General features: G+C 33.5%; 1 protein-coding gene across 2 annotated transcripts; it reads left to right on the top strand.

Annotated features, from left to right (window-relative positions):
• The first annotated feature begins 5,875 nt into the window (after positions 1-5,875).
• LOC137966044 (tryptophan synthase beta chain 1-like) lies at positions 5,876-8,718 on the top strand. 2 transcript variants are annotated; one of them, XM_068812502.1, is made up of 5 exons: positions 5,876-6,236; positions 6,893-7,249; positions 7,520-7,953; positions 8,071-8,165; positions 8,250-8,718. In XM_068812502.1, the coding sequence occupies exons 1-5, from the start codon at positions 5,940-5,942 to the stop codon at positions 8,423-8,425; spliced, it is 1,359 nt and encodes a 452-aa protein (XP_068668603.1). In that variant the 5' UTR covers positions 5,876-5,939; the 3' UTR covers positions 8,426-8,718. The 2 variants fall into 2 exon arrangements, with proteins under 2 accessions (XP_068668603.1, XP_068668602.1); XM_068812501.1 differs by having other exon boundaries at positions 5,876-6,245.
• Positions 8,719-12,565: the final 3,847 nt, after the last annotated feature.

The following is a 12,565-nucleotide window of genomic DNA, read 5'->3' as shown; positions in this document are numbered from 1 at the left end:
ACCTTATATTTAAAATAATAAATTATTGTAAATGCATATTAATTAATTAAAAATATTACTCTTGCTTATTTAACGCTTTTATTATTGCTTTAAAATATTTTTAAAAATTATTTGAGAGTTTAAAATTTTAATTTATACGTACACATTTTATTACCTTATATTTAAAATAATCAAATATAAATTAAGTATTTTATTTAATTAAAAAACTTACTTTTACCAATTTAACACATTTTATTATATATATAAAAAATTTATGATTTGAAAAAATATTATAAAATAATAATTTAGAGTTTAAAACTTAATTTATCTTATAATAAGATATAAATTTAGTATATTAATTAATTAAAAAACTTACTTCTTACATATTTAACACCTTTTATTATTGATTTAAAAAATTTATTAATTTAAAATATTTAAAAATTTATTTTAGAGTTTGAAATTTTTTTTATCGGTACACTTTGTATTACCTTATATTTAAAATAATAAATATAAAATAAGTATATTAATTAATTAAAAATCTTACTCTATTTAACACCTTTTATTATCAATTTAAAATATTTATTAATGGAAACAGTATTTGCAAAAATTATTTTAGAGTTTAAAAATAAAATTTATCAGTACACTTTTTATTACCTTATATATAAAATAATTAAGTTAATTAATTAAAACATTTTACTCTTACTGATTTAATACCTTTTATTATTTATTTAAAGTATTTATTAATTGAAAAAATATTTGAAAATTTATTGTAGAGTTTAAAAATAAAATTTATCAATACACTTTGTATTACCTTATATTTATAATAATAAAATATAAAATAAGTAGATTAATTAATTAAAAAATATTACTCTTACCTATTTAACAACTTTTATTATCAATTTAAGACATTTTGTAATTTAAAAATAATTAGTAATTTTTTTTTTAGTTTCAAAATTGTTTTTTGTTGGAACACATTTCATTACCTTTAATTTATTAAAATAAAATATAAAATAAATTATAAGTTATTAAAAAACATCTTCAAATATGATTAACACCTATGATTATCGACTTAAGATATTTTAATTTTTTTAAATATATATATATATATTAATTTTTTTGTCAATTAGCTTCTATTTATTTGAGTAAAATATAAACTTAATATATTAAATAATAAAAATCATATAGTTATATCTTAAAAAATATATTTTTATATTTTAAAATTATTAGAAAAATATTTTTTTGGGTATGTGTTTTATTACCTTCTCTTTTTTTAAACAAATTATAAAATATATATTAACCTATAAAAAATTATATTCTAATCTATTTCATACCTTTCCTTAATAAATTTTCAAACCTTAAAAATATTTTAAAAACTCAATTTAATTTTTTAAAATTTTATTTATCGATACATGTTTATTACCTTCTAATTATTATAATAAAATTTAATTATGTATTAATTAGTAAAATAATTCAATTTAAATTGATCAACACTTTTAATTTGATTACTACGGTCAACCAACCATAAAAAAATTCTTCTTTAACTTAAAACTATATAACAAAATATAATAAGCGCACAAGGAGAAATCATAACTCATTTTGTCCATTTCCTTACATCCACATTTTTACAGATGCGTATACCACCAAATGTGAAACATATTGAATCACATAAAAACATTGAAAAAATAAATAAGCTTTGTTGCAACATTTTCTAAATTTCACCTTGATTACAAATACTTTTATGATTGTTTCAAATTTTAGTAATACAAAAGCACAAAGCGCCTTATCCCAAAGATAATTCATAAACCATAAATGAAAATTCTCTCTGATATCCTTTCAATAGAACCTAAAAAGCACACCTCCATATTCCAATTCCCAACCGTTTGCAACATGAAACCTCAAAAGTTCCCAAAATTACTTACAAAATCATAAACAAAAGCTAAGAGGAACTTCCCAAAGTAGCAGCAAAAAAATAAAATAAAAAGAATTCGCTGACACTAAAGATTCTTAACATCAACATCATAGTAAAAGTTACTAGAGCATTCCAAAGCATGAAATATATAAAATAAAAAGAAAACAACTCCAAAAATCATTCATACTTGTACAATGTCTGTTTTATTCTCGCAACCTCTGCACTCAAATGAGTTTTTTTAAAGGTTTGCAATTGCAATCTGTAACTGACATGAAACATATATTGCATAAAGTTGAACCTATGATTATATAATACCAATAAACATAAAATAAAAAAAAGAAATATACTACAATACAAAACAATCATGGTGTGCTACAAACAATCACCTATCATTGCCCTCAAATTCTGCTCTTCTTCTATCTTCATCCATGCTCCTCTGTCACAACTCTAAAAACGATATTCACTCCAATCAACCAACCATAAAAAAAAATGAAAACAATCTTCACAAGAAAAATAATAAAACTAACCACAACTTCCACTAAGAATGACTACACAAAGTAAAATTTTAAAATGATTGAATAATACATATAGAATACCAAAAAATAAAAGACAATTATCAATAGTAATACTTAAATTTCACAAGTAATGGAAATGTTCACCTTGAATTGTTACTTCTTGGAGTGCTTGTTGGGGTGTTAACTGGCAAGTTTCGATATTTTCTAGCATTATGCCCTGATTGTTTACATCTACTACCAACATAGATACCACGTTCTCCTTTATCCATTTTTGTACGTATATGAACTGAACGTGGTCGACCAGGTTGTTCCCTTGTAATAGGTAGAATAACTCATACACCCGTATTAGGCCAATAGAGAATCCAATTGCATATGTTTGTCTATGTGCCTCCGTTGTATACCAAGAACCACATAATTGATTGAAATCATAATTGATTTTTCCACACGCGACAATGGAATGGGTACAAAGATTTTTTTTTCCATTTGAAGGTGGGTGCATGTACATGTCATATTCTGCAAGTTTGATCTACAAAGATTTCATACACACCATCATGATACTGGCACACCCAACATTTTCTTGCTTTATCCACCTTATTTTTTAGAGAAGCATCAACAGAGGGAGTACAGATCGATGTCATCTTTCCCGCAATTTCATGTCTTTCACAAAAAAAAATTATTCAATCTATAAAATGTTGATGCCACCAATGCTTGAATTGGAAGACTTCTAGCACCTTTTAGAACAATATTGAAACTCTTAGACATATTGGTGGTTATTACACCAAAGCAAACATTGCCATCATGCGCCCATGACCAAAACTTGGGACTCAATTCTCCTTCTGTCAATAATTCTTTCGTTCAGTCTCTTTGTTGCCCAATCAACTCCATTATATGATCAAATTCCATAATATTTGTTTCTTTGTTGTAGACCATATGAGAGCAGTCAAAGTATCATTTTTGAATATATTCTTGAAATTGACAACTATATGATGTATACAAAAATGATGCAAACATCCTGGAGGTAGAAATTATTTCTGAACCGCCCTTATCAAACCCTTTTAAGAGTAAATGGACTTCTTCCTAGAATAACAAAATAATCTAGACAAATTAAAAATCATTCTCAACTACTTTGATTTTCTGATTCAACAAGAGCAAAAGCTAGAGGAAAAAGACCATTGTCCCTATCAAGAGTAGTAAAAATCAACAAACATGTAGGATACACATCTAAGTCCAAATTCACTGAACACCCCTAGTAGAGCCTCATATGACTTCGCAATCACTATGAACTGTACCTCGTCAGTGATGGGGGGTCGGGTTTCGTTGGCTAATGGACGCCCGTGTAGGCGACTCAGCCTAGTTTGAACTGGACTCAACCCACCCTTCATTACTCAACCTACTCTTAACCAGACTCTCTACCAGTCCTAGTAACTAGGGACACATGGAAACACAATAAAACATAGACAAAAAAAATTATGTGGTGGATATTTATCACACCCGAATCTCCTCACCACATGGCAAGATCATTCCATAGCACTTCAAAATTATTCAATAATGTTCTATAACATTTAAAAATTAATTAAACTAATTCAATAGCAGATGACTAGTCATAACAATGCAAAAACACACCTAAGTCCAAATTCACAGAACGCCTCTAGTAGAGCCCCATTTGACTTCGTAGTCACTACGAACCATACCTTGTGAGTGATGTGGGTCGGGTTTGTTTGGCTAATGGATGCCCGTGCAGGTGACTCAACCTAGTTTGAATTGGACTCTACCCACCCTCTATTACCCAACCTACTCTTAATCGGACTCAACCCACCCTTGGTTACCCAATCTACTCTTAATTAGACTTTGGACCCATCCTAGTAACAAGGACAAATAAAAGAAAAACATTAACAAAAAAATAACCCATGTGGTGGATATTTATAACACCTGAATCTCCTCACCACATTGCATGATCATTCCATGACACTTCAAATTTATTTAACAACAACTACCAATTGAAAATCCTGCAAATCTTATCTCAATAGAGTAAACTGCAATTTCATAAATATGAAACCGACAAAGGGCATAGGGCATAGGGCATAGGGTTGAGGGTTTAGGGCATAGAGCCTTTACATTCAAAATCATCATTATTGAATAGTTTGCTAAAATTACCGAAATCAAATACAACATTCAATGGCATAGGAATCTATAAACTAAAATATAGAAACTTAATAAATGCATAGATCAATTCGACCAAGTTTTAATTAAACTTAGCAATAACTTTAATTTATTTGTAATTGACATAAATTTCATTAACAGAAAATTAGAAATTAAACAGTAAATCACACAAAAATAATACAATAATTAAATACCTAAATTAAAATCAATATGATAATTAAACACACTAATTAGATTCAATTAAAAAAAGCCCTAAAAAATCATTGCTAAATCAACTTCTGAAATTCGATTTTGGAGGGTGAGTATGACTTCAGTTTTGAGAGAGGGGGAGGTGAGAGGATGAAATGATAGGATATTAAGAGAGGGGACACTGAGAGGAAGTGATTGGCTTCAATTTTGAGAGAGGGAGCTACGAGGAGATGAAATGATAGGTTTTGGTTTTGAGAAAGGTGGCGACGAGAGAATGAACAGAGAAGAGTGAGAGACGTGGCTGAGATGAAGTTTGGATTGAAAGGAAGAGAGGGCAATTGACAGGAGGCCGAGTGGTAGCAGCAGGGGAGCAATGACGGAGCGGTGGCAAAGTGGCGGCAACAGGGGAGCAGTGGTGGCAGCTGGCATGGAGAGAAGGCATGATGGAGAGAGGAAAATCGAGAGATCGAGTGGAAAGAGGGAGCGAACGACAAAAATAAGGTCGAGAGAGGGCTTACGTGGTGCGTGATGACATTGCAAGATGACGTATCAGAAAAAAACAAATAGTGTCAAAACATTTAATGACATATCATCCTACATGGATGATGACGTGTTGTTCGACTCATCAGGTGGTGTTGATGTATCATGATGATATAGCATCACGTAATCAGTTAAAGCCTACGTGTCACTTTTGAATGTACACATATGTAGTTGACCGGTCAAAGTTGGGTATTTTATAAATATATTAAAAAATTGGTTATTTATGTAATTATGTTTAAAAAGTTGGGTAATATCCTAAAATTTCCAAGAAAAAAAATCCACACAACGAGGAATTTGAAAGAAAAAGTTTTCAACATGGTAAAGTCACATTCAATTGGCGATGACAACGACTAAAACGTGGTTTCCCTGTACTATCTGCAATTGAAGTGGTGATATCGCCAGCCGGAAGTCCTAGTCAGATATTAATTGTGGTAGGTAGTTATCGTCTTCAACCTGTTTCCTCGTGAAAAAAATGGGCTTTGGAGATCCGATTTGGAACTAATTAGTCCTGGCTGTTCCAGTAACTTCTATATAAGTATCTGCCATTAGAGGTGAATGCGATCATACCCAGTTAAGACGACGATCTTCATTCTTTAGCTTCTCGCTTCTCTCTCTCTCTCTTTCCCATCCCAGTTTCGACTTCAAGCATGAGTGCCCAGTACGCCGACTTTCCTCATTTACAGTCATTTGCCAGAGGAACCACCACAGCTTCGCAGCCTTCACTTGCAAAACCAGCGATGAGCATAAGGGTGAACAAATCCTCTCTTGAAGCGAACCTAACTGCTTCATCCCCGAAGGAGTTTCAACTGGATAATAACTTGAAGAAATCTACAGAAGGGAAGTTCGGAAAGCATGGAGGCAAGTACGTCCCGGAGACTCTAATCAGTTGCTTGAGCGAGTTGGAAGCACAGCTTAAAACCATTGCCACCGACACCCAATTTCAGGTTGGCCGGGTTAAATTCAAAATTTACTTACTACTGAATCCATCTAAGAGCGCCTAGATCTTATTCCATTCTTCTCCATTAATGGATGCAAATATTTTCTATGTTTCATTTTATGAACAGGAAATTCTTTCTCCACTAAAACCGGCTTCAGTAACAGAGATGAAACGATTCTTGGATTTAAATAATCGAAAGTTTATTGTAACTCTATCTCGGCCTCTGGAGTTTTTTCGAGAATAACTGAAATCTTTTCTTGAATTACATTTCGGAAGTTATATAAAGTTAAAAAAAATCATGTCTTCAATATTTCTATTTGAACTGTGTTTGTAGTTTCTATGTTTTGTCAATTTTTTCATGTTTTTCGTGTAATGATAAGGAAGCATGTTTATCATTCTAGCTTTTTGGGAAGGAAAAAGCTAAAAATATCAGTAGTCGGTGGCCAATTATTTGGAATCTAAGGCACCGTGCAATCATGTGTGGTTGAAAAAGCTAAAAATATCAATAGGCAGCGTCGAAGTCTATGGAATCTAAAGGCACCCACCGAGACCATAGATAACGTTATCCATAGGTCATGAATTTGTAAAAGAATACGTTGTCCGTTGTGACGAGCTTCGGACCTAACTATCTACTAACTACGAAAATTGGATGCCGTTATACAGAGGGAGCTGGCGGACACACTCAGGGACTACGTAGGACGAGAGACCCCGTTATACTTTGCAGAAAGGCTTACAAAGCATTACAGGAACGCCGAGGGCGAGGGCCCTTTGATATACCTAAAAAGAGAAGATCTTAATCATGAAGGAGCGCACAAGATCAATAACGCGATCGGGCAGGCCATGGTTGCTAGAGAGATGGGAAGACGACGGGTGGTTGCGGCCACTGGTGCGGGGCAACATGGGGTTGCAACAGCTGCTGCCTGTGCTCGCCTCTCCCTGCAATGTGTTGTTTACATGGGCAATCTAGATATGGACAAGCAGCCCTCCAATGTCCTCCATATGAAGCTCCTAGGTGCTGAGGTATTATCTCTGCAACTCATTTAACATTTCGAATGTTTTTGTCACCTGAAGATACCCATTAAAGACTCCTCAAATCATCAACACCAAGCTCTTGCTGCAACTTATCAGCAGGATGCATTGCAAGGACGGATTAGATGCCATACTTGGTGTTGGATAGCTGAGTTAAATTATACTGATTCCAGATACTTAGTCTTCCCTCCTGATCCTTTTTTTGTTATGAAAAAAACAGAGAAATATGTACTAAAGGGAAATGAAATTTCTACTTCGTAGGTTAAGAGCGTGGAAGGAAATTTGAAAGATGCAACCTCCGAATCCATCCGTGATTGGGTGGGAAACCTAGAGACCAGTTTCTATTTGTCTGGAACAGTAGCAGGGCCACACCCATGTCCAACCATGGTGAGGAACTTCCAATCAGTGATTGGGAAGGAGACAAGAAAACAAGCACTGGAGAAATGGGGTGGAAAACCAGACGTGCTTGTGGCTTGTGTAGGAAGTGGCTCAAATGCAATGGGACTCTTCCATGAGTTTGTGGAAGATGAAGAAGTGAGATTGATTGGTGTGGAGGCTGGTGGATTAGGTTTAGACACTGGAAGGCATTCTGCTACTCTGTCAACTGGAGATGTCGGAGTTTACCATGGGACAATGAGTTATTTGCTGCAAGACCAGGAAGGGCAAATTCTGAATCCTCACTCCATTGGTGTAGGGTAAGTAGCCATCAGCACGACAACCTCTCTCTCTCTCTCTCTCTCTCTCTCTGTTATCTCTCTAAATAGCAGTATCGGAAAAAGTAGTTCAGATGCTCATGATGAGCTCTTCTTCAGATTGGAATACCCAGGAGCAGGACCAGAGCTTAGCTTTCTCAAAGACATTGGTCGTGCAGAATTCTATGCTGTCACTGACCGAGAGGCTCTAGAAGGTATGTAAGCAGGATTCAGAACGTAACGGAAACCATGATAGGACTCGCTTAATGACTGAGAATGTTTCATCTTGTTGAATGCAGCCTACAGGAGGCTGTCCCTTCTTGAAGGCATAATCCCAGCGTTGGAGACATCCCATGCATTGGCTTATCTTGAGAAACTTTGCCCTACCCTGAGCCATGGCAGCAGGTTGGTGGTGAACTGTAGTGGTCGAGGAGACAAAGATGCAGTCACCTGCTTTAATATCTTGCACAAATAAACCATAACCAGAAGGTGTGAAGTCTATATGATGTTATCTGAGTCGAACAAAAGAGTCTATGATAAAGCAGAGGAGAAGCAGAAAAGTGATTCCAAGCAAAGGGGCCAAAGTGTCAAAAGAATCCCTAGAAAGAGTGGCAACATGCAATAAATTAGGGCAAAAATGTCCAAAGAATGCCCTAAAAAGAGGCACCAATTAAGTTGTGGGTAAAATGTAAGAAAAGAAGGAGTAAACAATAAGCTCAATGAGCCTTGTAATCATTCAATCAATACAAAACCCCTTTATTGCTTCAACACTACTAGGTGGTTGGCTGAAGATGAAAAGGTCACAAGGTGACTCACCCCAATTAAGAAGTTCCTATATGACATATCGAGTCTTGCCAGCTCAAGTGCTCCACAAAGCAGGACAACCCCCGACAACAATAAGAGTCCTTGGTACATGTCACCATCCAAGCCTAGAAGATCACCTTACCCCCCTTATAGTTCAACCAACCATTGGACTACAACCTTACCACATTGCCACCATCCAAGCCACTTCATCTAGCCACTCAAGTCCCTCACCTACACTAACCATCCACCTCGTGTCATTACAAGAAGTTTGATTTTTCTGGATGATTTTCTAAGAGAAATAATTTCATCGATAATTTTGTTGAGAAATGTATACCTTTCTAGGCGAACTTTGAATTTCACTACAAAAAGATTCCAACTTAATGGTGGGACCTACTTTTCTCAATGAAATTTAAAATAACTAAACTAGGCATACATTTCTTGACAAAATAATTTCTCCAAGAGAAAGTATCCAATATTTTGAAAACAAATATACAAAAATAGGGCCTTTTTCTAATTGAAAATCAAAGTTGCTTAGAAATGTGTACATTTCGTGGCAAAATAATTTCACTAAAAAAAGTCCCCAATATTCCAAAAAATTAAACAAAAATAGGAGTTTTTTCTTGGTGAAATTCAAAATTGCCGAGAAATGTACATTTCTTGGTGAAATTATTTTAAGAAAATGTCCCCAATATTATAATAATTAAAAATAGGAGTTTTTTCAAGAAATAAATTAAAATCAGTTTGAGAATTGGTTTGATAAGGTAGAAAAATAGAAATATAGATATTTCTGTTGAAATATAAATCTCCATAAAAAGTCTTATTCTTGATGATTTCTACTGTTGCTCGAACCTCTCTTGAAGTTTGACATTTGTTGCTTCAAATATTGATTTATCTTTATACAAAGCTTCGATTGTCAAAATTGTTTTTCATTGGAAAGTAGACTCAAAGATCTTTCTATCGATATATAATTTTTAATATTAAAAACTCAATATGGAGGTGCAAACGTGAAGAAAGCAATTGATATCGGGATTGGAAAGAGAAAAAAAAGATAGAATACGAACCTAAACTACTAGAGATGATAGATCAGAAAATGATCACATTATCTCTATGGGATGACTAAGTCAGCTCATAGAACCTGCTTAAATAGCATGTTGAATTTCTGGAAAAAAGAAAAACTTCACTAACTTGTTGTAATCTGAGTACATGAGCCCCTTTTTATAATAGAAGAAACAAGTAGAATCTAATTACAATTAAACTACCCTTATCCCAATTATACCCAAAGTTAAACACTAAATTATAAGTCCTAGAACAGTTGAACAATTGAACATAAATAGAAGACTAACATAACTAAAACACCTTTAAACCGAGACTCTTCTGTGAGACCTCCTATTGTGAAACTCCTGTAAAACTTCTCCATAAGAATTTTGGCTCTATAAGACTTCTTGTTGTGAGTGTCATGTGAGACTCTTCCATACCTACTCTTCAACACTTCTATGTGATGGATCAACACTATTTGTATGATCGATCATGTTCTATAATTTTTTCAATGTTTGGACATGATTGATTGATTAGTCCAAAGGAATCAATCGATCATACTTTATACCACTTTCTACCCAAGATCTTTTTGATCGATCAATGACCCTAATTGATCGATCATGCTTTATATTTAAAACCAATGCACATTCTGGATGATCAATCATTGGCAGACAATGATCGATCATGCCAAAACCAAGTTTTTAATCTAAGCTTCAAAGCATGATAAATGTTTGTCCTTAGTTATTCTAACATGTTTAAAAGTTAGATATGCATCGGTAAAACATGTTATGAATGTAAAATGCTTTATAGCTCCAAAAAATTCATTTGTACCTCAATTTTGACGATTTGGGGCTGTTTTCTTACACGGATAGAGTTCTTGAGATTTTCTAGATATATTGGACTCTAAACTTTCATTCTTCATTTCTTTACTTGTGGGTGCTTCTGCAAGATGATTTGACACATTGATGGAGTGTGAGGTCTTAGTTAAGTTTTCGAGCCTAATCAATGCCCTACGCTGAGTTGGTGTGGGAGGTAGAGCCCTCGAAAGGTCCACGTTATATTGACTGTTGTTTCATTAAGGGTAATTTGAAGATTTCACTTTTGTATTGTAGTTGCCCTAATTTTCTCTTTATATTTCGGGCACTACTATTAGGGTTTTATCATCATTCGAGGAGCATCTTGAGTTTTAAGTGTGTATGATTTCTCTTGTAAACTATTTTATCTTCTTAGTGAATTACTGCAAGGGTAGAAGACAAGATGTAGGAGAACCTTGATTATTATTATTGCTCTCGTTAGTTTGGAATCAGGGCATCTAATTTCCTAACAGTCTTGAGATGCATATACCGGTTCTTTTGCATAGAACTTGATTTTTGTGTCTCTTGATGGAAAAAATTCTAAAATGTTAACTTTGCAATTGTTAGCTCAATTAAATTTTGTTATCATCAAAATATGGAGAGGAGTCAACCCTCGATCAACAATGACAACTTTTGACTTAAACATGTTGTTTACAACATGTGTGGTTAAGTTATTATAAGATGATGGCATTTAAAAATATAGCATGTGAATCACTTTAATTTTCTATTTGAAGTATATATAAAAGTCATATTTGAACAACTTTTATATGTATTATTGAAGCTATGGTTCAAATCCACTTAGAACAAAAGTTTGAGAAAACTATAGAACTCCATGAGTAGGAGAAGACAAAGTAAAACTCAAGTCGCTAATAATGAAGAACAATTATGGAAGAGTCTTACATAACTCTTATGAAAAGGAATCTCATGGGAAGAGGGTTCAACCACGGAGGAATTTTAGTATTATTAGATTTCTACTTTGTTTTAGTGGTTTAATGGTTGTAGGACTTATCTTTTAAGAATTATATTTGGGATATAGGTAGTTTAATTTAACTCAGATTTTGTGTGATTTCTATTATAAATAGAGATCCAGGGTACTTAATTTACAATAATCAATGAATTATTTTTTCTCCCAAAATTTCATCATGGTGTCAAAATAGGTTCTGAGTTGATTTGGTCAACCCACATATATAGGTGGTCGTATTTGAGACTAGTAGCCCATCTTGCGACTCCAACAACATAGCTAGAAACTGGCAAAAAACATGGAAAAAAAAGCATGATGATAACTCCAATTGACATTAAAAATTTATATGATTCACATCTCATGCTTTGTTTTCACTCTTCTGTCATCGAAAGCTTTATTTGTTCTTTTATTCATCTTATTTCAACCTTCTATTCATTTTACAACTCCAATGGCGGGCTGAAAGATCCAAAATGGAAACCAACAACTCTTGCTACTATAAACCATTATCAAGGTGGGGTCCCTTTCCAAATGGGAGGGGCAACACATACTGAAAAGACCATGCTAAGAGAAATTATTTTTCAAATTGGGTATCAAACCCACATACATTGTCATGGCAAACTAGAGTTTGAAGAGGATGTGAAACTCCTAATTTAGATCTAATCACATGCAAGCCTACATAAGTTAATTTCAAAATCACCATGCAAAGGGTCTTCTCTCTGGTGCTGATTAGCTTGTCTTCACCGATTGCCTATCTTTGGTATCATCATCTCCAATAAATTTAGATCACCCCCTAAAAATTCTTTTAAAACATACTTGGTCCAACTTGTTTAGTATTGTTATGGTTCTATTGTTGTGGTCTCTCATAGATTTTTTTTTAAAAAAGGTCATTTTTTTAATCCTCCGGAATTTTTTTAGTAGCTCGTTAAGCCTCTAGTATTTCTTCAATTTATCATTTTTTATT

Source organism: Aristolochia californica, unplaced genomic scaffold (assembly GCF_029961685.1).
Source record: "Aristolochia californica isolate CCGP_79_NKW_82.1479 unplaced genomic scaffold, dmAriCali1.0.hap1 SCAF_5, whole genome shotgun sequence".
NCBI classification, from domain to species: Eukaryota; Viridiplantae; Streptophyta; class Magnoliopsida; order Piperales; family Aristolochiaceae; genus Aristolochia; species Aristolochia californica.
The sequence above is the reverse complement of the archived record's forward strand: the minus strand, read 5'-3'. Positions and strand labels throughout refer to the sequence as shown.

What these genes read in the sequence shown, in the direction of transcription:
- LOC137966044 (XM_068812501.1), top strand. Translation starts at nt 5,940, where the DNA reads ATGAGTGCCCAGTACGCCGACTTTCCTCATTTACAGTCATTTGCCAGA. An exon ending in CCTCACTCCATTGGTGTAGG is followed by an intron (nt 7,954 to 8,070) that starts GTAAGTAGCCAT and finishes GCTCTTCTTCAG; the next exon opens with ATTGGAATACCCAGGAGCAG. An exon ending in TGACCGAGAGGCTCTAGAAG is followed by an intron (nt 8,166 to 8,249) that starts GTATGTAAGCAG and finishes TGTTGAATGCAG; the next exon opens with CCTACAGGAGGCTGTCCCTT.